The sequence below is a fragment of the Oncorhynchus masou genome, chromosome 25, assembly GCF_036934945.1.
Source record: "Oncorhynchus masou masou isolate Uvic2021 chromosome 25, UVic_Omas_1.1, whole genome shotgun sequence".
Classification (NCBI taxonomy): domain Eukaryota; kingdom Metazoa; phylum Chordata; class Actinopteri; order Salmoniformes; family Salmonidae; genus Oncorhynchus; species Oncorhynchus masou.
The window spans coordinates 38,343,508-38,367,350 of record NC_088236.1 but is presented as its reverse complement, the minus strand read 5'-3'; the positions used below and the strand labels follow the sequence as shown (position 1 = coordinate 38,367,350).

The 23,843-nt window shown below is 40.7% G+C and overlaps 2 protein-coding genes and 1 pseudogene across 3 annotated transcripts; 1 reads left to right on the top strand and 2 right to left on the bottom strand.

Annotated features, from left to right (window-relative positions):
- Positions 1 to 10: 10 nt before the first annotated feature.
- On the bottom strand, positions 11 to 8,890 carry emb (embigin). 2 transcript variants are annotated; one of them, XM_064937654.1, is made up of 9 exons: positions 8,685 to 8,890; positions 3,987 to 4,055; positions 3,521 to 3,704; positions 2,522 to 2,607; positions 1,848 to 1,975; positions 1,361 to 1,646; positions 1,010 to 1,043; positions 795 to 875; positions 11 to 645 (listed from the first exon to the last, which is right to left on the bottom strand). In XM_064937654.1, the coding sequence occupies exons 1-8, from the start codon at positions 8,752 to 8,754 to the stop codon at positions 815 to 817; spliced, it is 918 nt and encodes a 305-aa protein (XP_064793726.1). In that variant the 5' UTR covers positions 8,755 to 8,890; the 3' UTR covers positions 11 to 645; positions 795 to 814. The 2 variants fall into 2 exon arrangements, with proteins under 2 accessions (XP_064793726.1, XP_064793725.1); XM_064937653.1 differs by having other exon boundaries at positions 11 to 875.
- Positions 8,891 to 9,821: 931 nt separating this feature from the next.
- Positions 9,822 to 12,579, top strand: LOC135513570 (complexin-4-like). The gene is made up of 3 exons (XM_064936459.1): positions 9,822 to 9,991; positions 10,943 to 11,030; positions 11,724 to 12,579. The coding sequence occupies exons 1-3, from the start codon at positions 9,927 to 9,929 to the stop codon at positions 11,949 to 11,951; spliced, it is 381 nt and encodes a 126-aa protein (XP_064792531.1). The 5' UTR covers positions 9,822 to 9,926; the 3' UTR covers positions 11,952 to 12,579.
- Positions 12,580 to 14,089: 1,510 nt separating this feature from the next.
- Positions 14,090 to 22,368, bottom strand: LOC135513636 (mucosa-associated lymphoid tissue lymphoma translocation protein 1-like; annotated as a pseudogene).
- Between the last annotated feature and the right edge of the window lie 1,475 nt (positions 22,369 to 23,843).

Sequence of the window (23,843 nt, the reverse complement as noted above, 5' to 3'; positions counted from 1 at the left end):
CTGACAAAGATTATTCATCATTAGGGTTTTTATTTACCATTCACATACAACAGGAAAGTTTCATCTGAGTTCGGACAACAATAATATAGCATTTTAAAATGTATATTACAGGCACACTGCTTTAACACTGACAGATAATGTAAAATAAACATCATATGGGGACTTCAAGGGATTAATTATATCAGCAAAGCAGAGAATTGACTTGTTTGTCAAAGTACAAGGCACTGCACACCAACTACCATATGTAATTGATAAGTGAAGTTAGGCTAGAAGAGTGCAAGAATAAGAATACTTTTCAAACAAGAAGACATTGGCATTTTTGTCAAACCATAGGCACGCACATCATGTTAGGCAAAAGTGAAGGCCTCTCAAGCGATCTCACCAACCGAACCAAGCAACACACTGTGCTCAGATATCACTGCTATTTTCACAACCTCATAGGTACTGGTAGTATGATGTTGACTGAAACATGGACAAATATAAAGACCAATTATGTCAAAATGCAGAAAAATATATTGTTGCATTATAATTATTGACCCAAAAATAAAACAAATATTTTACTAATATGTCTTAGTTGACACATTCAGAAAGGGGGACATTTTGTCTTCGGTAGAGGATGTCCTTGTTTTTGTGGAAAAGGTGTTCCTGCAACAGTTTGCCATAAGACATTTTCTTGTTGAGTAAGGTTATGAAACTACTTAGAATTGTGCTATTGATTTATGAATAAGAAATGGTTTCAGCGACACTCAGAAGACAAAACTTAGCACTAGGAACATTTCTTATAGTTTATTTACCCTGTTGATGCTGTATCGGTTTAAATCTTTCGTTGTCTCGTTGTGGTATTCTCATCCATTCCATTATTACCTTCCCTTGTCCTAAAATAGCAGAAGTTAAAAAGAACATCATAGTCTTGAAAAGAAACCGCATGTGCAAAGTAATGTCACTGTAAGAATCAGTCAAACAATACAATTCCCTTGTGTAAGTTATGATTAGCTTAAAAAATACTCACAATTTATGTGTTGGTTCAGCATGCACCCCATTTTCTGAGAATAAGAAAATGTGAGTTTAGTTTTATACAAAGGATGACCTTCACGTTATAAAGAACACATTGTACATGGAGGATAAAACAATGGCCCTGAAAGCTACTGCAAAGCTGTATACACAGCTGCTTGCTTAGCGAGTACCGCTCCCTCCTGATTCGACTTACATGTGACACGTGACCGCCTCCCAAAGTGTCTCACCAGTCGCACAAAACACGAAAAGCTAGCTGTTCGCTGGCACGCTTCAGGCCTAGTAGTAAGTTCCCCACATCCCGATGTGCTACACAGAGCTGTATGCAACGCAGTGTGTATGTTATTACCTGTGGGCGAGTGACTGCTCCTCTGTGAGCTCCACCTCTCATAGAGCAGAATGAGGAGGACCAGGATGATCACCTCAGCCACGATGGCTATGAAGGGTTTCAGAGGCTCCATGAAGGTGATGACCCGAACTTCCACCCGGCTCACACTGGCCTTGATGTTATAGATGGCACTGCAGACATAGACACCAGAGTCCTCCTCTGTCAGGTTCATCACCGTGAGCTTGGTTGTGTTTCCATCCACACTGATCTTGTAACGAAGGGGGTCAGTAGTTGCATTAATGAGTTCCTGAAAAAGAAAACAATGGCACGAAGTGGTACTATTGATAATTGTCATAACTGTCAAATGAAATAACATATGATTTATTAATGGTCAACTGTAAGTTGAATGAAATAAAAACATCTTAGGTTACAATATGTAGTTAATAACTAATGTAGATGGCGTCTCCCTTTACACATTGATTGATACACATTTGGGCAACCTTCTCACCTGCTCGGTTCCGTTTGCTCTGTACCAAAGCCAAGTGTTAGGGGGAAGCTTGGTTTTACAGGCCATCGCAACAGAGTCACCCACATACGCAACAATCGGCTTGTCCTTCTTATCATCCATCTCTGGGGCTGGAGGAAAAGAAAGGGACCAGTATCAAGATCAAAATGCTATCTATAGGCACACTTCATTATTCAATACAAATTGCCAGGGCCTTGCACAGATGGGTTTTTTCTCAATTTCTGTGTGTAACAGTATAACTTTAGACTGTCCCCTCGCCCATACCCGGGAGCAAACCAGGGACCCTCACACATCAACAACAGTCACCCACGAAGCATTGTTACCCATCGCTCCACAAATGCCGCGGCCCTTGCAGACCAAGGGGAACTACTACTTCAAGGTCTCAGAGCAAGTGACATCACCGATTGAAATGCTATTTAGCGCACACCACCGCTAACTAAGCTAGTTGTTTCACATCCGTTACATGTGCATCCTTGTAATGTTGTGAATGATCACGTCACTATACTTTTTATTTAATAAAAACATATGTGTAATATTGGATGACAGAGGACATGTAGCCTAACTTGACATGCCTGTAGCAATACATGGCTATGCATGAGACTAGAGAATGTGAAATATGGTGTATGCATTGACTTATGTCATATAACATACTGTACCTGCCACATTGAAATCAATTTTTGCCTCGTCGGTATCACTAAAGATGCATGAGTAGTTCCCAAGGGTATCCCCAGTAATTCTGAATCTGTAAAATATATAGTCATAGCTTAATTTTCACTTACACATGTCTTGGGAAAATATATCTAAAATATAATTGTTTTGTCAGTCTAAGAAACATTCACTGTCAAATGTCAATTAGGCACATCATTAGAAGATGTTGGCAAAGCATGGCCTCTGACCTCTGGCCATGGGCCAGAATTGGTTACACTCAAGGAACCAACTACTCTGGGATACAATATAACAGAGGCTAAGTGTATAATATTAACTGCTTCTGTAGTGAAATATAACCAAGTCCTGACGTACCAAAAGTGTATTTGCACAAAGTAATACATAGTAGAGGTCTTCACGGGTCCACCCGAACCTGAATAGGCGAGACCTGACCCGGGACCCAAACTTTTCCCTCTGGTCCGGGTCATGCCCTGTTTGATTGTCATCGGGTCCCAGACCTAATCTTGGGTCTATGTAACTACAGCTGATAAACTCGAGTGGACCTGAATGGACCCGCTCTGCATAGCCTATAGCATATTTATTTTACGCTAATAAGCTAAATGTATTGACTTATAGAAGGCCTCGCCAACATATAAAGACCTATTCGTTAACCTGAAGAGCAGTTTAGCTGATAAACATGTTTTTTTTTGTCACTCTGGTCCAATTGGGTTTGGTCTAGACCTGGTCCATTCGAGTTCAGGTCTGAGTGTTCTCGGGTCCAGATCAGATTGTCTTCGGGTAAGTTAAGGTCAAAGTCCAAGTTTTTGGACCCGAGAAGACCTCTAATACATAGCTGCCTAATTTGGAGAGTAGATACTGAAGATATTCTCCCAACCTCTATAATTAACATTTGTGTCCATAGACCATTGTATATTTACATGTAGATGACATATTGTTACATTTCAGATTTACATTCTCTATCCCTGATGGAATAATGAATACATACTTACACTCTTTTGAGATTATATTGTTCATTCTCCAATTGTACAGTAAGCCGAGAGTTAGTAATTTCCCTCCCATCTTTTCGCCAGTACCCGGTAATGTTTGGTAATTTGTTTGGATTACCGGTCCAGGTACATGCTAGCTCTAAATCGATGGGTTTCAAGATTTCAACTTTTTCAACCAGACTGTCACCTGTGTTTAGAATTTTGGTGGGATTTCAAACAGATAGAAAGAAAGAAGCTAAAATGAGACATCTGTTCAACCCTATAATACAGCTAAAATAGATATGTAAACTTTACACAAAACATACAGATGAACATATACCAGAATTTCAGACAAAACATTTTCTAAAGTATCACAAGATGACTGAGTGAAGAATGAATTAAGCATGTAACACTACACTACTGTACACAAATACATTGTGTACAGCAACGACACAAACTTGTGACTAAACAAGAACACTCTAGTAGTTACCTTTCAGGACTGCACTCTTAAAGACTGTTGTGACTGGAACCGTCAAAGCCAACGGAGGATTTGTTTCTGCTATAAGGGAAATGAACATAAACATTATGTTGTTTGATATGACGAGTGTTACTGAGTGATGTGTTGTGTTGGATTTGTCCCAAACATAAAGCTTTCTATTCAGGACATAAAATTAGGTTTTACTTTAGTGCTTTATTGCAAACAGGATGCATGTTTTGGAATATGTTTTATTCTGTACAGGCTTCCTTCTTTTCACTCTGTGGTATCTTTCCTCTCCAGCAACTAAATTATGAAGGACGCCTGTATCTTTGTAGTGACTGGGTGTACAGATACACCATCCAAGGTGCAATAACTTTACCATGCTCAGAGTGATATTCAATGTCTGCTTTTCATGTTTTATTAATTTATAAAAACAACTCCACTTTGACATTATTGGGTATTGTGTGTAGGCCAGAGACACACATTTGAAAGGCAGGCTGTAACACAAATGTTTATTTTTTTTACCTATATTTAACCAGGCAAGTCAGTTAAGAACAAATTCTTATTTTCAATGACATCCTGGGAGCAGCGTGTTAACTGCCTGTTCAGGGAAGATTTGTACCTTGTCAGCTTGGGGGTTTTGAACTTGCAACCTACTGGTTACTAGTCCAACACTCTAACCACTAGGCTACCCTGTGGAAATAGTTAAGGTGTGTGAATACTCTCTGAAGGCACTGTATGTACATATTCTTTCAAAGCTCAGTCGTCTAAACACTTAAGGGTAGGGTTGATCCACGAAAAGAGTACATTTTGCATCCCTTTGATATTTCAAGTAGAAATTCTGCACCAATATTGCATTATAAAAGCCTGTTATAATTCTGCCATTTTAATATAGACCACATATAAAATTCAATAATTCACATTTTTTAATATGAACAAATGCTCGCTAAATTGCCAAAAATTCTGTATTTTGATATGTCCCTCTGTGCACCCTCTGTGACTTCTTGGAAGATTTTAACCCACTTAACCTCAACATTTCTCCAAGTTTTCACCATCATTTTAAAGCGCTAGTTATGCCATTAGTTATTTTGTTGCTTTTACAGAGTCCTTTCTGAAGATTATTACTTATTTATTAGTGATTCATTTACACTCACCAGCCAATTTATTAGTTACACCACCCTATTCACGAAAATAGATCGCTCCTACAGGCAGTGAGTCACATGGCCGTGGATTGCTATATAAAGCAGGCAGACATGCATCAAGGCATTCAGTTACTGTCCAATTGAACATTAGAATGGCCAAAGCTAGTGACCTAAGCGACTTTGAGCGTGTTATGATCGTCTGTGCCAGGCATGCTTGATTCAGTATCTCAGAAACGACCGCCCTCCTGGGCTTTTCAAACACGACTGTGTCTTAGTGTTTCCCGAAAATGATGTGATAATAACATGCAGTCAGCGGCAGTCCTGTGGGCAAAAACAGCTTGTTGATGAAAGAGGTCGAAGGAGAATGGCAAGAATCTTGCAAGCTAATAGGTGGGCCACAAACAAACAAATAGCGGCGCAGTACAACAATGGTGTGCAGAACGGCATCTCGGAACGCACATCTATCCTTGTCATAAATGGGCTATTGCAGCAGACGACCACACAGGGTTCCACTCCTATCAGCTAAAAACAAGAAGAAGCGGCTTCAGTGGGCCCACGATCACCAACCCTGGACAACTGAGGAGTGGAAAAACATTGCCTGGTCCGATGAATCCTGCTTCCTGTTGTGTCATGCTGATGGCAGAGTCAGGATTTGGCATGAGCAGCATGTGTCCATGACCTCATCCTACCTGGTGTCAACGGTACATCCTGGTAGTGTTGGTGTACTGATGTCCAATCTGGAGCAACTTTGTGATGCCATCACGTCGGCTTTGACCAACATGCCTGTCGAGCGTCTCCGACTAGTAGAATCCACCCCCCATAAGAATTCAGGCTGTTCTGGTGGCAAAGCGTGGTCCGACCCGGAACCAGATGGGTGTACCTAATAAACTGACCGGTGAATGTACGCCTGTCCCTCATAATATTTTGAAACTATTCCATTAGTTAAAGACAATTCTAAAGAAACATTCAAATAGTGAAATAATGTTTAAAGAAATCACTTTTTGGCCATTTTGTGGAGGAAAACTGAGCGGGTTGAGCATAACACGACAACCCTATTACATATAGAAAAACAGGCTAGATATGTTTTAGCAATTTAAAATGTTTTTGTGAAGCTTATATTCCATTGTCATTCACTGTTGCACACATTACATTTACATTTAAGTCATTTGGCAGACGCTCTTATCCAGAGCGACTTACAAACACAACAAGCTTCCATTACCCCTATCACAAGGTGATTCATGGCTGATTTAAGATTCAATCGTCAACCCTGTTACGGTCACCGTTTATTTGGCATTTTATAGGCACATACTATAGTCATTTTTAATTTAACCTGAAGAGTTTATTAATTGTGTTTTTTATTAAGTTGAACATGTGGTATTTCTTTTTACTAAGTTACACTACCCAAAATGTACTCAATTTGGTGGAATGACCCAGTAATGTACAGTGGCCCCAGAATTGCTGGCACCCCTGACTGGCAATGCACAAACAAATATAAACAATATAATTATAGAGATAAACTCAAAATACCAACAAGTGAGAAATACTGTACTTTATTAATGTTTCAATGGAACCAACCAAAATAATTTATTGATTTATTTCAAAATCAATGTCCTCCAAACCCAGGTTTCACAATTATTGAGCTGACAAGGTACAAATCTGTCGTTCTGCCCCTGAACAGGAAGTTAACCCACTGTTCCTAGGCCGTCATTGAAAGTAAGAATTTGATCTTAACTGACTTGCCTAGTTAAATAAAGGTAAAAAAAAATAAAAAATTAATGACACCCTTAAAGATTATTGTAAATAACATCTACCAAAATTAAACCACAAATTAAATTCCCCTTATTTAAGTTTATCTAAGTCTTATTGAGCCATTACATCACTTCCAGTTTCACTAGGGTATAAAAATGAGGTAACACACATGCAGTATCCCGCTATCAACCAACATCATGAAGAAAACAAAAGAACTAGCAGTTCAAAAAGAGACAGATGGTCGTAGACCTTCATAAATCTGGTAATGGCTACAAGAAGATCCACGATTGAATATACCACTGAGCACTGAAGGGGAATTATTAGAAAATTCAAAAGATATGGAACAGTTGAAAACTTCACGGGTAGAGGATGCAAATGCATTTTGCCCCCCAGGATCGGGAGGAGGATCGTGAGAGAAGCAACAAAATCCCCAAGAATCACTGTGAAAGAATGTCAGGCTTTGGTGGTGTCTTGGGGTCACCAGGTTTCAAAACGCACCATCAGACGCCACCTCCACAGGCTCTTTGGATCGGTTGCGAGAAGAAAGCCATTTCTGACCCCAAGACGTAGACACAAGTGCTTGGAGTCAAATGTAATTTAAATTATGACTGGAAGAAGGTGCTCAGGTCAGATGAGACCAAAATGTAATGTTTTGGTTAGATACAGCATCGGCATGTTTGGTGTTGAAACAGAGATGCATACAAGGAGAGGCACCTCATACCCACGGTGAAATATGGAGGTGGGTCAGTGATGTTTTGGGGCTGTTTTAATTCCAGAGGTTCAGGGGCACTGGTTAAGATTGATGGCACAATGAATTCTACCAAGTATCAGGCAATTTTGGCTGACAATCTGGTGGCCTCTGTCAGAGGGCTGGGACTTGGCCGTAGGTGGACTTTCCAACAAGACAATGACCCGAAACATACCTCAAGATCCACACAGAAATGGTTCTGTGACAAAATCAATGTTCTGCCATGGCCATCTCAGCCGGACCTCAGTCCAATCGAAAACCTGTGGGCTGAGTGGAAGAGGGCAGTTGATAAGCGCAAACCCAAGAATGTGAATGCTCTAGAAAGGATCTGCATAGAGGAATGGTCCAAAATCCCTCCAAATGTGTTACTTAACCTTGTCAAACATTACAGGAAAAGACTCCATGCTGTTATCCTTGCCAGAGGTGTTTGTAATAAGTACTAAATGAGGAGTGCCAATAATTATGAAACCTTGATTTTGGTGAAATTTATTTTGTATTAAATAATTGAATGATTTTGGTTGGTTCCATTGAAACATTAATAAAGTACTGTATTTCTCACATGTTGATATTTTGAGTTTATCTCTATAATTATATTGTTTATATTTTTTAAAGTGTTGTTTGTGTATTGCCAGATATGGTACTAGTAATTTTGGAGCCCACTGTATATGACATACAACTGACATTTAAGCAGTTAACTGCCACGAAGGGTAGTCATGTAAAGCACAGGGTGCTTACAATACACACTTCAAAGTCATTGCCAGCAGCACACCACCAGTAACGAAAAATTATCTCAGTAACGAAAAAAAATGGCATCTCTGGTGATCCATACAACAGACCCAATTATTGGTCCAATGTCCTCCTGATACACAATACTGAAGAATTAGAAGCATATTGAATACACCACCCCAATGCAGTTACTGTGGAAATCTAATGCACATTTGCAGATGTACTGCTGCAGCTATGACTCTCAGCCACACTTGTTCCACTGGCTACAAGGTCACATCACAAACAGCCAAGCAGAAAGACCTGTCTACAAAGCTGATACATATAAAATCCAGAATCTGTATTTACTTGTATAGATGCCTCTCCAGAAGAGAGGAAACAGGATGAGCTGAAGGGAAAGGATCCAGGGTGAAAACATGGTTGTTTCAGTCAGTCAGCTAGTCCCGCGTTATCTGCTGCATGGAGTTTTTCTATAAGATCTCTCTCTCATCAGCTGCCTGCTGCTCCTCTCTCTCATCCCCTTCCCTCCCCTCCTTGTTCCTCCCCTCAGCATCGGTGACGCAGCAAAGATATCAGCCTGCTGGTGTTCCTCTATTATTCATACAGACACAGACCGAGGGTACAGACAGTCCTGTCCCATAGTGCAACAGCCACCTTGTCATGGAAGGTGCAAAAAAAAAGGGGGGGGGGGGTAAAAGAGATATACAGGTCATGTAAGATGTGATGTAGGACGGCTGTAAGTCACATGGTACAGAATGCCTGTCATCTTGGAGATCACTGTCCAAAGTCCTTGTCCATTATTCCCCTCAAATTATATGTGCAATATCGGATTTATACCATAAACATCACCTATGCTAATATTAGCAACGGTTGAGTTTACTTCTGTATTCATTACTATTTCTGTATTCACAGTTGCTATATTCTAATGAAATGTATATCTTTAAAGTTGTTTACCTCGGACAAGACAGTATAGTTTAATGTATTGAGTGTAGATCTGGTGATTTACTCAGGGGTATACAGATTCCACTCTGTTGGCAACAGGGCACTCAGGCTATGGTTGGTGATGTAAGGGGATTAAAGTCAAATTCACACACGTAGCATGAGACGAGTAGTGAGTATAGCACCACGCCCTGTCTGTAGAATATAACACTGTCCCAGTCTAAACCACAATTAGTACCCATCTCAAAAGCAGTCCCTGTGAACTTTCACTTTCATTACTTATATTAAATGTTTAAATTTATACCATCTTTCCCCAAAAGGATTAATCCAGATTATGGCATTGGCAGAAATTCCTCAGATTTTAGTCACCCGGGCCATCAGTGATCAGCCATGCCCTTCACAGCGCCATCCACCAGTCGGAGGCTTCTCTTGGCTTAGCCCGCTTGGAGACCAATCGAATCCAGGGACTCAGTGACCAAAACTTGACAGAAAAAAACAAAAGTGCTGTCTGCAAATCCCCTGGTAGGATATTCACCCTGCTGAGGCTGATAGTGAGTAGTCGAGCAGTTTGGTGAAGAGCTACAGTAGTAGAGCACTGTCCAGTCCAGCTCTCTACTGCAGTGTTCTACCAGAGGAAAAGGAGACGTCACCATGTCCACCGAGGGGATGTCTAGAGAGGAGGCAGAGGAGTACCAGAAACAGGTGGTGGAGGAAAAGTAAGTCACTACTACTAGCCCTTATTTTACAGTACTGTAAAAGTCATACAAAGTGATAATCAAACAACTGCAAAGGAATGCTTCAAGGTTGGGGTCAATTCCATTTCAATTCAGCCAAATACAAGAAGTAGAGATTCAATTCTTATTCAATTGAAATTAAATGTAAATTAAATGATGCTCCTGATCTGAGGCCAACCTCATTGGTATGATTAAAATTGACATTTTGGATTAGATGTATTCAATAGCAAGCAAGAGCAGAGCATTTAGTTTGAAACTTTCCCTTTTTTGAAAAATGTTAGCAATTTTATATTATCCTAGCTATGTGAAGTAAAAAAGCCAAACAGATGTAAGGGAGATACAACTGCAATTTACACCTGTAAATGTACCTCTAGTCAAGAGAATTACACTGATGAAAATACAATGAAACATATTTTACCATTTTTATGAAGAATGCTTTACCAAATAGTAGGGGAGTCAAACTGGTAGGCAGACTAACCTCCATGCAGTCCTATATTACTTCACATCCAGATTATTTCAGAATTACTGTCTGTCTCCAATTGCTGAGAGTGGTGGGATTGGCAATGCTGCCATAATCTGGAGATTAATAAAATATATATATATATATTACTCTGCTGCCCCAGAAACTGAGTCATTTATATTGTTTTGTTTTCCTACATTATCTTATTTAGAGCTGACGCCTATAACATGTGATTGATTGATATGGAAACTGCAATGGCCATGAATAATTATCATTGCACAGAAGCATAGAAACAGATTTATATCTCTGAAAACAAATAATGCACTTTTTTACACAACCAGCATCACGCAGTGAAAATACAAGCTGTTTACCTTTTAAGAATTTTGTAAGAGTTATATGATCAACTGCCGGACAATATATTAATACACTTTTATAGGTTTGGTAACATGGTTTCTTTTCTTGTCTGAAAACAGGATGGAGAGAGATTCCGAGTTCTTGGTAAAGAAAGCTGAGAGGGCCACACTGAGAACGTGCTTAAGAGACAAATACAGACTACCAAAGGTAAGACAGTCTCCTGTCATTCTCCTCCATTCTCATGTCATATGAAACAAGAGGAGAAATGCTCATAAATACTTTGATAAAAATGCCCTCAATAGCAAAATGACCCACATTTGTAATTTCCTGTGAATTACGTATGGTGATAATCTTATGCAATTTCTCAGTAAACGAGAACACATTATCACAAATGAGTAACATGATGAGACAGAGGCTGTGTCGGTCAGTGTCAGAGTGCGTGACTGAGTACATTTACAGGAGCACATGGCCTGCTAGTCAGATAGGCCTGAGTAGAGCCAAGAGATTAAGGCATAATAAAAGCCCAGTGACCGCAGCTATCCTGCGTTTGAGCCCCAGGCCTGAAATGCCCTGTGTGTGTGTATGCCATCTATCTCAGAGGCCCTGTCAGGGTCATAGAGGGTCACATGTGATGCTAAGCTGTTTTCTTTAGCTGTTGGACCTAGAGACAGCAATGTTTTAGGACCACGTGCCTGGATCAGGTGCCTTCCAACCCAAAATCTTACCTGGTCAGGAAATACCTATAATATGTTTTTTGTAAATGGACCAGGAAGAAAAAATATAGAATTTAAACATGATAATATTTATACTGTGCCTGGGCATAATAATGTCCTCCTCAGCCAGTCTGAACAGTGATTCCTCTTCAGCCAATCTGACCAGTGCATTGCTTGCTGTGTTTAGAGTGAACAGGACGCAAACCTGATGGAGTTGGCAGGGGACGACATTGACGTGCCTGAAGAATTACTCAAAATGGTGGACGAGGACGCCACAGAGGAGGAGGAGAAGGACTCTATCCTGGGCCAGATACAGAACCTCCAGAACATGGACATGGACCAGATCAAGGAGAAAGCCTCAGCCACCATGGTTGAGATGAAATCTAAAGCAGAGGAGAAGTGCTCTGTAATGTGATGTGATGAGAGGAAACACTGGTTCAGTTGATCTGAGATTAGTTCCTAAGCTCCAAGTTTGACCAAGGATAGGACTTCCAAGGTTGGACTTCCCTGAAATATTCTAGCTTTCAAGTATTCTAATCTAGACTGTGGGCTTGGATTTATCCGAAACACATACAGTAGTCCTACTACACAATCTAAATTTAACCAGTCTTAAATTGGTTAATCTGTCAATAGAGGGCCCTCTCTCCTGAAGAGATGACTCTTAATCTGTCTTTCTCAGAAAGCTGTGGGGAGGAGGTCAGGAAAAACATCACAGGGATGGCAGTAAAAGTATTTTTGTTGTTGTGGTTAATACGGTTTTATTTTATTTTATATACAGTAAACCTCATGTCTTCTTTGCAAGAAGGTACAATTAAGAGGATGTCATGTCATCACGGTTATAAATGATCTGAATTGTTTCATGTTAAAAAATACGTTCCTCTGAATCTTTGGTAAAGCCTTTGTAAAACGGACCGTATACAATTGGATTTTGTACTTGAACACGTTTGTAATAAATATAGAGATGTTTCATAAGAACCCCATGAAAAACAATCCATGTTCAGAGCTGTGGTTTATATAATGAGAGACAATGCCTCCATGTGGATAAAATCATTACATTTTACATGAAACTGCTCTTAAAGTTTCCAGATATATATCTCTTTATAGAATATATATATATAAATATATATCCCATTTAGCAGACGCTTTTGTCCAAAGCGACTTACAAGTCGGCTGGGGCCACTACTTTTTACATATGGGTGGCCCCAGCGGGAATCGAACCCACGACGCTTGGCGTTGCAAGCGCCATGCTCTACCGACTGAGCCACACAGGACCCTATGAAAGAGGCTGGTTCACAGGCTGACTACATAGCATGCGTCGCGTGCGTGCACGAGAGTTGCAAAATAAATTTAGAAAACTATATTATTCAATTATTGCACCCACACTGCTCGCACGCTCCAACGAACGTCTGCATTGCCAAGGTCTAAAGTAGAAGTCAGTTCTATTTGTGACGCAGATCGCGCTGCAAGTCCTGCCTCTCCCATCTCCCCATTGGTTTATAGAAGCAGGTACCCACGTACCATCTCCTCCTTGGTTATACCCACATGGGTGACTGAAAGACGAATCAGGTCAGTGGCGGTATTGCACCTAATTTATGAAAGTTGCCAATCGCAATATAAAGTCAAGAGAAGATAAAGCCTAGAAGGAGGAGCGATGACTGGGAACGATTCGGTTGACCGTTTTATGTGTGGATTAATTGTCGGAGTAGAGGACCTTGTGCATTTCAGGTAAAATAACAACTCAATGTTTATATCCCAGAACAAATTAGCTAGCAACAGCAAGCTAGCTAAATAGGACAAATTAGCTAGCAAGTGCAAGCTAGCTAGCTAAATTGCCATAAATGTTTAATGGTTTTTGACCTGTCCCCAAATTAATGGAATTAGTTCAGAGTTTGTTTTGATATTTTAACATGCGTGTCGTGATTGCGTTTGGTGTGGGGGGACAAAATACATTTATGCACGATGGCGCATGCGCGCAGCCGTTTTGGGTTCCGTGTAAGACCGATTTAGCTATTCAAAGCTCAATAGTACACATTATATGAGAATTATCTAATAAAATGAAAGATATTAGCAAAACCCACAAACTTTTCAAGAGATATGTAACAGTTTGACATTATTAAGACGTATTCCTGCAGCAACAGGAAATGTGGATCATAATGAATAGAAGTTCGTTGTAGGGGTTGATACATTTTTCATTAGGGCAAATCAAGTCTGACATTTTAAAATCGAATGTACTAACTTTCGAAGCCTTTTAAAACCTTGAATACCCTACAAGTTTGCATTTCCTGTAGTGCAGAAAAATTCTCAGCAATAAAAGTGCTCAGGTTAAGATCCTACATATGTAGTCAAAAGTACAAAATACATATAATATCCATTTAAGCCAGGCCCATAGAATACAACAGGATTTACAGAGCAGGACTACACTAGGTAATGTCAGTTTCCTCCCCAAAATCCCCCAATGCCATATCCTGGTACCAGATCTGTTGACCAACGGAGTTGGCTAGACAGCACAAATAGATCCTGCAACAGGCGACCAATGTCCCAGAGAGGGCCTCGTCACTTGTGGTGAAGCTGCAGGCTATTCATGAAGACCGTCTGCAGCTCTTGATGTCATCCGTGGCCTCTATGGGAATGCTGGCCGTGTTAGTGGAGTTCAGTAACACTGAGTCACTAGTAGTAAAGCAAGAGGAGCTACAGTTGTCATACAGCTTGGAGCTCACACAGCATGAGCCTCCCACAGCTCCCTGTAGATGCTCGTACACATCCAGGTAAAGGTTGGAGCAGTGTGGGGAGAGAAGGCCATGGTCTTGGGGGTGAGGGTGGTGGATGAGGAGGTGCTTGGCTCTGGGGCTGTGTTAGGGGCTGTGGGGCAGGTCTGCAGACAGCTGTTCGTCATGGTGCACTGTAGGTCTATGGCGATCAGGGGCTTGCCGATGTTGACGTCCGTGGTCCAGTCCACCAGCTCATTCACAGCTTTGAAAGAGTACTGTAGACACCCTGTGAACCCCAGCAGATTCTACAGAGATGAAGGAGTAGAATAACATTTTTTTGACCTGATGTATTTATACTAGAGCTACAATGGAGATCAAAACTCTTGTCCAAGGTGAATACTGCCCTAAGATGACACCAGCTGCTCCTACAGGAATGTAGTTTTAAAATGTTTTTTTTTTTTCAAGAGATCAAACAAAAGGGGAAAATACAGTTTAATAAAGTAGTAGTAATGTGAGAATGTAGAGAGTGGTGATTATATTGTAAGCTTCTGTAGAGAGGTGAGACGTGTGTATAGGCAGTGCTGGGGCAGACTGCTGGAGAGCAGGAAGATGTGAGTCTCCTCTGGTGCCTTCCTCTTCATCGGTTTGGGGTCAACATATAGGAAAAGATTATAGAAAGTATTCACACCCCTTAACCTTTTCAACATTGTGTTGTGTTAGAGCGTGAATTTAAAATGTATTAAATTGAGATTTTGTCACTGGCCTCCACACAATACCCCATAATGTGAAAGTGGAATTACGCTTTTAAATTAAAATTGTTTTACAAATGGATTAAAAATGAAAAGCTAAAGTGTCTTGAGACAATATGTATTCAATCCCTTTGTTATGGCCTAAATAAGTTCAGGAGTAAAAATTTGCTTAACAAGTTCCATAATAAGTGGCAAGGAATGACTGTGCAATAATAGTGTTTTAATAGTTTTGAATGACTACCTCATTACTATACCCCACACATACCAATCATCTGTAAGGTCCTACAATCGAGCAGTGAATTTCAAACACAGATTCAGCCAAAGACCAGAGAGGTTTTCAAATGCCTCGCAAAGAAGTGCACCCATTGGCTAATGGTTAAAAAAGCAGACATTGAATATCCCTTGAGAATGGAGAAGTTATTAATTACACTTTGGATGGTGTATCAATACACCCAGTGACTAAAAAGATGCAGGTGTTCTTCCTAACTCAGTTGCCAAAGATGAAGGAAACCTCTCAGGGATTTCACCATGAAGAAAACTGAGGATGGATCAACAACATTGTAGGTAGTCCACAATACTAACCTAGTTGACTGAGTGAAAAGAAGGAAGGCTGTACAGAATATAAATATTCCATAGCGTGCATTCTGCTTGCTACAAGACACTAAAGTAATGTGGCAAAACAATTCACTTTTTTTGTCCTGAATACAACGTGTTATGTTTGGGGCAAATCCAATACAACATATTACTGAGTACCACTCTTCATATCAGCAAGCATAGTGGTGGCTGCATCATGTTATGAGTTTGCTTGTAACTGTTAAGGACTGTGGAGTTTTTCAGTATAAAAAAAGAAACAAAATGGAGCTAAGCACAGGCAAAATCCTAGAGGAAAACCTGGTACAGTTTGTTTTCCACCAGACACTGGAAAACTAATTCACATTTCGGCAGGACAATAACCTAAAACACAAGGCCAAATCTACACTGGAGTTGCTTACCAAGAAGACCGTGAAGGGTGTATCCAAGTTATAGTTTTGACTTAAATCTACTTGAAAATCTATGGCAAGACCTGAAAATTTGACAGTGCCTGAAGAATTAAAAAAGAATAATAATGGTCAAATATTGTACAATCTAGGTGTGCAAAGCTCTTAGAGACTTACCCAGATAGCCTCACAGTTGTAAATCACTGCCAAAGGTGATTCTAGCATGTATTGATTCAAGGGTGTGAATACTTATGTAAATTAGATATTTCTGTATTTAATTTTCAATAAATTGGCAAACATTTCAAAAAATGTGTTTCCACTCTGTCATTATGGGGTATTGTGTGTAGATGGGTGAGGAAATACAACATATTGAATCCATATTGAATTCAGGCTTTAACACAACAATATGGAATAAGTCAAAAGGTATGAATACTTTCTGAAGGCACTGTAGAGTCTGTAAAGATAGACACTGCAGTCTGCACAATGCCACCTATGCTCCTAATGTTGTTTCAGCAAACCCCAAGAAAGGAAAATACTCTCATTGGTATTGAACAGAGCTGGGAAGAAACATTATGGCATCAGTGGCATATTGCATTTAAATTCCTTTCCCTATCCTCCTATCCCTTTGGTGTTCACGGATCTGAAATGCTTCGATGGATGGATTGGATTAGGCTATTGGATTAGTTACACCTTTTCAGATCTGTGAACACTTGAAGGGGTAGGGGATAGGAAAGAAACAGTGAGAAATTGGTGACAGGAGCTTGGGGAAGGAACAAGTTTGCATAATTGAACTGGGTGAAAGACTGTAGCATCTCACCAGGGAGAAGTTGGTGACGTGGGCCTGGCAGAAGGACATGTCCTGTGGTTTCTTCATGATGTGGGTGTAGATGACCAAAACGTTGGAGAACTCTGCAGCAAAGCCCAGTTTGGATACAATGTAAAAAATAAAATAATTGAGTTCATAAAGCTGCATTCAAACATGAGCTGTGTTTGAATACTCATACTAACCACACTAACTATACTATTTGTGATTTAAATTGGGTATGTAGTATGCTTATTGGTTATAGTATGGATATGGTTAGTATGCCAAAAGTTCCCGGGTATCGTATAAAATTTGCCAAAATACGAAGTATACAAGCAGTGGGCACCATTTCCGTACTTTTAGGGCAGTTGTTCAGAAAATGGGCATGGGTTCAGAACGTTTTCATATTTGAAGAAAATGGGGGAAAATATACAGCCGAAGTCCAACGAGAGTGGATACAAACTCATTGCTTTATCTAATTATGACAAATGTTAAGAAAATGTAGAGCAATTTAGCATTTAGCATTTAATAAAGTAATAACTTTTCAAATAAGTTATGTTGCACACTATGTTGGTTGACAATTTGTTAACTACGCTATCCTTATGAACCACATACCATTACAGCAGTATGTACCGCTAACAAGCTATCAAGAGGTTGCATAGCAACAGCATCAACTTCCGGTAGACAGGCGAAGCTGTAACAATACTGTTAGTTTTTTAAAGTTTTTTATTTCACCTTTATTTAACCAGGTAGGCTAGTTGAGAACAAGTTCTCATTTACAACTGCGACCTGGCCAAGATAAGGCATAGCAGTGTGAACAGACAACACAGAGTTACACATGGAGTAAACAATAAACAAGTCAATAACACAGTAGAAAAAAAGAGAGTCTATATACATTGTGTGCAAAAGGCATGAGGAGGTAGGCAAATAATTACAATTTTGCAGATTAACACTGGAGTGATAAATGATCAGATGGTCATGTACAGGTAGAGATATTGGTGTGCAAAAGAGCAGAAAAGTAAATAAATAAAAACAGTATGGGGATGAGGTAGGTAAAATTGGGTGGTCTATTTACCGATAGACTATGTACAGCTGCAGCGATCCGTTAGCTGCTCAGATAGCAGATGTTTGAAGTTGGTGAGGGAGATAAAAGTCTCCAACTTCAGCGATTTTTGCAATTCGTTCCAGTCACAGGCAGCAGAGAACTGGAACGAAAGGCTGCCAAATGAGGTGTTGGCTTTAGGGATGATCAGTGAGATACACCTGCTGGAGCGCGTGCTACGGGTGGGTGTTGCCATCGTGACCAGTGAACTGAGATAAGGCGGAGATTTAACTAGCATGGACTTGTAGATGACCTGGAAACAGTGGGTCTGGCGACGAATATGTAGCGAGGGCCAGCCGACTAGAGCATACAGGTTGCAGTGGTGGGTGGTATAAGGTGCTTTAGTGACAAAATGGATGGCACTGTGATAAACTGCATCCAGTTTGCTGAGTAGAGTGTTGGAAACTATTTTGTAGATGAAGTCGCCGAAGTCGAGGATCGGTAGGATAGTCAGTTTTACTAGGGTAAGTTTGGCGGCGTGAGTGAAGGAGGCTTTGTTGCGGAATAGAAAGCCGACTCTAGATTTGATTTTTGATTGGAGATGTTTGATATGAGTCTGGAAGGAGAGTTTACAGTCGAGCCAGACACCTAGGTACTTATAGATGTCCACATATTCAAGGTCGGAACCATCCAGGGTGGTGATACTAGTCAGGCGTGCGGGTGCAGGCAGCGAACGGTTGAAAAGCATGCATCTGGTTTTACTAGCGTTTAAGAGCAGTTGGAGGCCACGGAAGGAGTGTTGTATGGCATTGAAGCTCGTTTGGAGGTTAGATAGCACAGTGTCCAAGGACGGGCCGGAAGTATATAGAATGGTGTCGTCTGCGTAGAGGTGGATCAGGGAATCGCCCGCAGCAAGAGCAACATCATTGATATATACAGAGAAAAAAGTCGGCCCGAGAATTGAACCCTGTGGCACCCTCATAGAGACTGCCAGAGGACCGGACAGCATGCCCTCCGATTTGACACACTGAACTCTGTCTGCAAAGTAGTTGGTGAACCAGGCAAGGCAGTCATCAGAAAAACCGAGACTACTGAGTCTGCCGATAAGAATATGGTGATTGACAGAGTCGAAAGCCTTGGCAAGGTCGATGAAGACGGCTGCACAGTACTGTCTTTTATTGATGGCCATTATGATATCGTTTAGTACCTTGAGCGTGGCTGAGGTGCACCCGTGACCGGCTCAGAAACCAGATTGCACAGCGGAGAAGGTACGGTGTGATTCGAGATGGTCAGTGCCCTATTTGTTGACTTGGCTTTCGAAGACCTTAGATAGGCAGGGCAGGATGGATATAGGTCTGTAACAGTTTGGGTCCAGGGTGTCTCCCCCTTTGAAGAGGGGATGACTGCGGCAGCTTTCCAATCCTTGGGGATCTCAGACGATATGAAAGAGAGGTTGAACAGGCTGGTAATAGGGGTTGTGACAATGGCGGCGGATAGTTTCAGAAATAGAGGGTCCAGATTGTCAAGCCCAGCTGATTTGTACGGGTCCAGGTTTTGCAGCTCTTTCAGAACATCTGCTATCTGGATTTGGGTAAAGGAGAACCTGGAGAGGCTTGGGCGAGTAGCTGCGGGGGGGGGGCGGAGCTGTTGGTCGAGGTTGGAGTAGCCAGGCGGAAGGCATGGCCAGCCATTGAGAAATGCTTGCTGAAGTTTTAGATAATCATGGATTTATCGGTGGTGACCGTGTTACCTAGCCTCAGTGCAGTGGGCAGTTGGGAGGAGGTGCTCTTGTTCTCCATGGACTTCACAGTGTCCCAGAACGTTTTGGAGTTGGAGCTACAGGATGCAAATTTCTGCCTGAAGAAGCTGGCCTGACTGACTGCGTGTATTGGTTCTTGACTTCCCTGAACAGTTGCATATCGCAGAGACTATTCGATGCTATTGCAGTCCGCCACAGGATGTTTTTGTGCTGGTCAAGGGCAGTCAGGTCTGGAGTGAACCAAGGGCTATATCTGTTCTTCGTTCTGCATTTTTTGAACGGAGCATGCTTATCTAAAATGGTGAGGAAGTTACTTTCAAAGAATGACCAGGCATCCTCAACTGACAGTATACTAAAATGAACTAATAGTATGTAGTATATACTCATTAAGTATGTAGTATACAGTATGTTAGTATGGGTATTCGAAAACAGTTATGGTCTCTTTTTTGCTTTCATGAGTAAGACAGCTGCAAAATGCAGGTGCTTCAGCCTAGCTCAGTGCTTTCTGTAGTGGTGGGGCTGCCAGTGGAAAATACAAAGCGTAAGGGTTGGTAATGTTCTCTAGTTGCGCCGTGATTGGCTCATATTTCTGTCACTCATGGGGACACTACGTCTCCACCAAATCTAAGGGTAGAGCTAAAAAATTCAACCTCCTTGGGTGCCGCCATAGAGTTATATTAGAAGTGCCTATCCAAGAAGGCTCAAGGCTAAAATGACGTCAAACTACGTTATATCTACAGTGGCTTTGATTGTACTAATCATGTCAACATTATACTTTCAAAATCTTAGCTAGCAGTCATCCTCATGAATCAAGTCGACAATCTACTGGCAAACTCGGAACTGGGAAATCTGACTTCAGTGAGTTCAAGACAACTGGGAACTCAGGAAAAAGCACCATAAAAAAGCACCATAAATCCAGAGAATGTTTGATGACAAAATTTGCCCACGGAGGACCGCCGCTCAACCTTCTTGTTCAAGTGAGCACAGCACAACAAGGTGAGTCCAAAAATGTATTGTATGCTGCTGCATAAATGATGTAATATGCCAGGGAAATATGTATATTGTAGCTAAGAAAGTAATACTAAGTGTTTGTTGCGTAGTAAGATGTTAGTAGCCCATGTGCTTCAACATAATAATTTGGTCTATTTTCCCCTCTTAATTTGCCTACTGTTCTGACTTGGTGGTGCACATGTAGCCTATAACCTGTTTTAGAGAAATTTAATCATTGAATATTTGTGAGGGATTTCCTCCTCTTCTTCCGAAGAGGAGAGGCGAAAAGGATCGGAGGACCAATATGCGGCGTGGTAAGTGTCCATGGTTCTTTTAATAAGAAATAGTACACATGAACAACTGAATACAAAAATGATAAACGTGGAGTGAACGAAACCCAAAACAGTACCGTGTGGTGAAAAACACAGACACGGAAACAAACACCCACAAACACACAGTGAAACCCAGGCTACCTAAGTATGATTCTCAATCAGAGACAACTAATGACACCTGCCTCTGATTGAGAACCATACATTGTCTGCTTATATGCCACTGCTTATATGCTACCTTTATTTATCCTATGATTCTGACTTGGTGTACAGGGAGAACACTGTAAGAATGGCCCATGTTATGAATTCTGTCGCTGTCCATTTCAAAAGTGCTCAACAAATAGTTATATTAACTACGTTCGTCCTAGCTCGCTCATTAATGTCTTAATCGAAAATACGGATTGCCCTTTATCCGCTTGTCGTCCCCTTATGCCACAGTTTGTACATCTCAATTGTCAGTAGAAACCACATTTGTTTAAGCAAATCAGCCATATCAGTCATGTTTTTCGAAAATGCAGTAAATTAAGCTGAAATAACTGTTTTGCTGCCAGACAAGGCTCTGCTGATAGCCAGGTGTAGCAGTGGTAAGGTGTTGGGACTGCTGTTGGGATGTAGGCCCTAACAGTTTGTGTGCACCATTAATGTATTGTTTAGTGTTGTGTTGTGCTATTTTGTGTAGTGGCTTTGCTGGCATGCATCCCCCACCCCCCCAAAATGGTTTGCCCCTCCAAGATTTAAATGCTGAAATCCCCACTGACTGTGAGCCTTGGCCCACTGACGGTTGTGAGCCAGGTCCATGTCAAAGCTGTCATCAGGCACAATAGGGTCAGTCAAGAGCCCTGAGCTCTGATAGGCTGCTGCGGATCTCCAGAGCCTGCTTCCCCTTAGTGGCGTCGAACTGGCCCATGTCTGGATAAAACAACACCACAATAACATTATCTCAGGCTCTCACTTAAGAGATTTGTCAGGCAAGGTATTATTGCCATGATAATCAATTCATGGAGGTACTGTATACAGGGTAGGAAAGGATATATGTTTTTGTTTGTTTCGCTTTTACTTACTTTGCATGGTACTGCACTACAGCAAATCTGTGTATTTCATTATTAATTGACTTGCAGACTCCATGAACACAAATAGTGACATTTGCAAAATGATGATTATTTTACCAATACATAATTGGTCCATTACTCCATACCCTCAGCCACTTTGTCCAGCAACACAGTGATCTTCTCATCCTCCAGAAGACGTTCCTTCAGAAACTTGATGAAGACACCGTTGGTGAACCTGCTAGAACTCAGCCCATAAGCTTCTGCATCTTGGCAGCTGCACAATAGAAGAATGGAACCACATAGAGGAATATATAATTTCATCTGTTCCTACAAAGTAACATGCTACAAATAGAAGTTTAGATAGATTTTTGAGTAATCAGATTACTTACGTTGCATATCCAAAAACAATGTTAGCTGTGACCCTCAATAGTATGAATATTTATAAAAAGAACAATTAAATAGTCTAACAATATAACAACAACAGTAATGGTGAGGGGCTTTATATCCCATGTTAGTAACAGGGAGTGGACACTGAATATTAGTGAAAATCAAATGAACATACTGTAGCATAAGCACACACCTAGCATACCTCCTTGGCACAGACATAAGTTCAACTCTGATTTACATTTGTTTAAGATGTCAATTCAACGTGAATCCCCCCCAAAAAAAAATCCACCATGTTATTGGATTTAGATGACATTTGGGGTGAAAAAAGACTACATTCACTTATGTATCATTCTGGGGCGGCAGCTTAGTGGTTAGAACGTTGGACGAGTAACTGAAACGTGGCAATATTGAATCCCTGAGCTGACCAGGTAAAAATCTGTTATTCTGCCCCTGAACAAGGCAGTTAACCCACTGTTCCTAGGCCATCATTGAAAATAAGAATTTGTTCTTAGCTGACTTGCCTGGTTAAATAAAGGTTAAATAAAAATTCTCTGCAACCTGGCTTGAGGTGAGTAAAGGACTCCCTCTGCTGGAATCAGAGTTTTCAGAAGCTACACTGCCCGACCAAAAATATGTGGACACCTGCTTGATGAACATCTCATTCTGAAATCATGTGCATTAATATGAAGTTGATCCCCCCTTTGCTGCGATAACAGCCTCCACTCTTCTGGGAAGCTTTCCCACTATATGTTGGAACATTGCTGCGGGAACTTGCTTCCATTCTGCCACAAGAGCATTAGTGAGGTCATTCACTGATGTTGGGCTCGCAGTCGGCATTCCAATTCATCCCAAAGGGGTTCGATGGGGTTGAGGTTAGGGTTCTGTGCAGGCCAGTGAAGTTCTTACGCAGCAATTTCGACAAACCATTTCTGTATGGACCCTTTATGGGCCCTTTCTTTGTGTATTGTCGTTGTGTATTGTCATTCTGAAACAGGAAATGGCTATTTTTGATTTAATTTAAGACATTATCCCCAATTAATAACAAAAATAATGACATCCTCTTTAATCGTTATTAAGAGATTTAAAATTGCACTTTATTTTTCTTTTTTGTGTGTATTTCAACTCTCTTCTTGTTTTTACCTGTCTGTTTTGTTTCGCGTTAGATGTGTTTGATGTAGTAATGTAAGATGTTGATTGCTGATAATTTGTATAATTGTGCTTGATATTTGTAATTTGCACTTGGAATAAAAAATGTATTCATAAATTTACATAAAAACATTTAAAAAAGGCCTACCAATTTTGTTCACTGGGTAGGCACATTTGCCTACAGAAAACATTTTGCTCCTCTCTAGAGCATTTCTGACAGGAATTTAGGCTGTGAAGTATGCCTACATGCACATACACAGTAATTCTCAGGGATAATGTTTTGCACCAGCCTCAGAAATAGCAGCTCAAATAAATGCTTCACAAAGTTCAAGTAACAAACACTTCTCAACATCAACTGTTCAGAGGAGT

Coding starts and splice junctions, on each gene's coding strand:
- emb (XM_064937653.1), bottom strand. CDS start 8,754: ATGTTTTCACCCTGGATCCTTTCCCTTCAGCTCATCCTGTTTCCTCTC. Junction 3,705..3,986: donor TAAGAGTGCAGTCCTGAAAG/GTAACTACTAGA, acceptor TTCTAAACACAG/GTGACAGTCTGGTTGAAAAA. Junction 1,976..2,521: donor AATTGATTTCAATGTGGCAG/GTACAGTATGTT, acceptor CTTTTCCTCCAG/CCCCAGAGATGGATGATAAG.
- LOC135513570 (XM_064936459.1), top strand. CDS start 9,927: ATGTCCACCGAGGGGATGTCTAGAGAGGAGGCAGAGGAGTACCAGAAA. Junction 9,992..10,942: donor AAACAGGTGGTGGAGGAAAA/GTAAGTCACTAC, acceptor GTCTGAAAACAG/GATGGAGAGAGATTCCGAGT. Junction 11,031..11,723: donor ACAAATACAGACTACCAAAG/GTAAGACAGTCT, acceptor TGCTGTGTTTAG/AGTGAACAGGACGCAAACCT.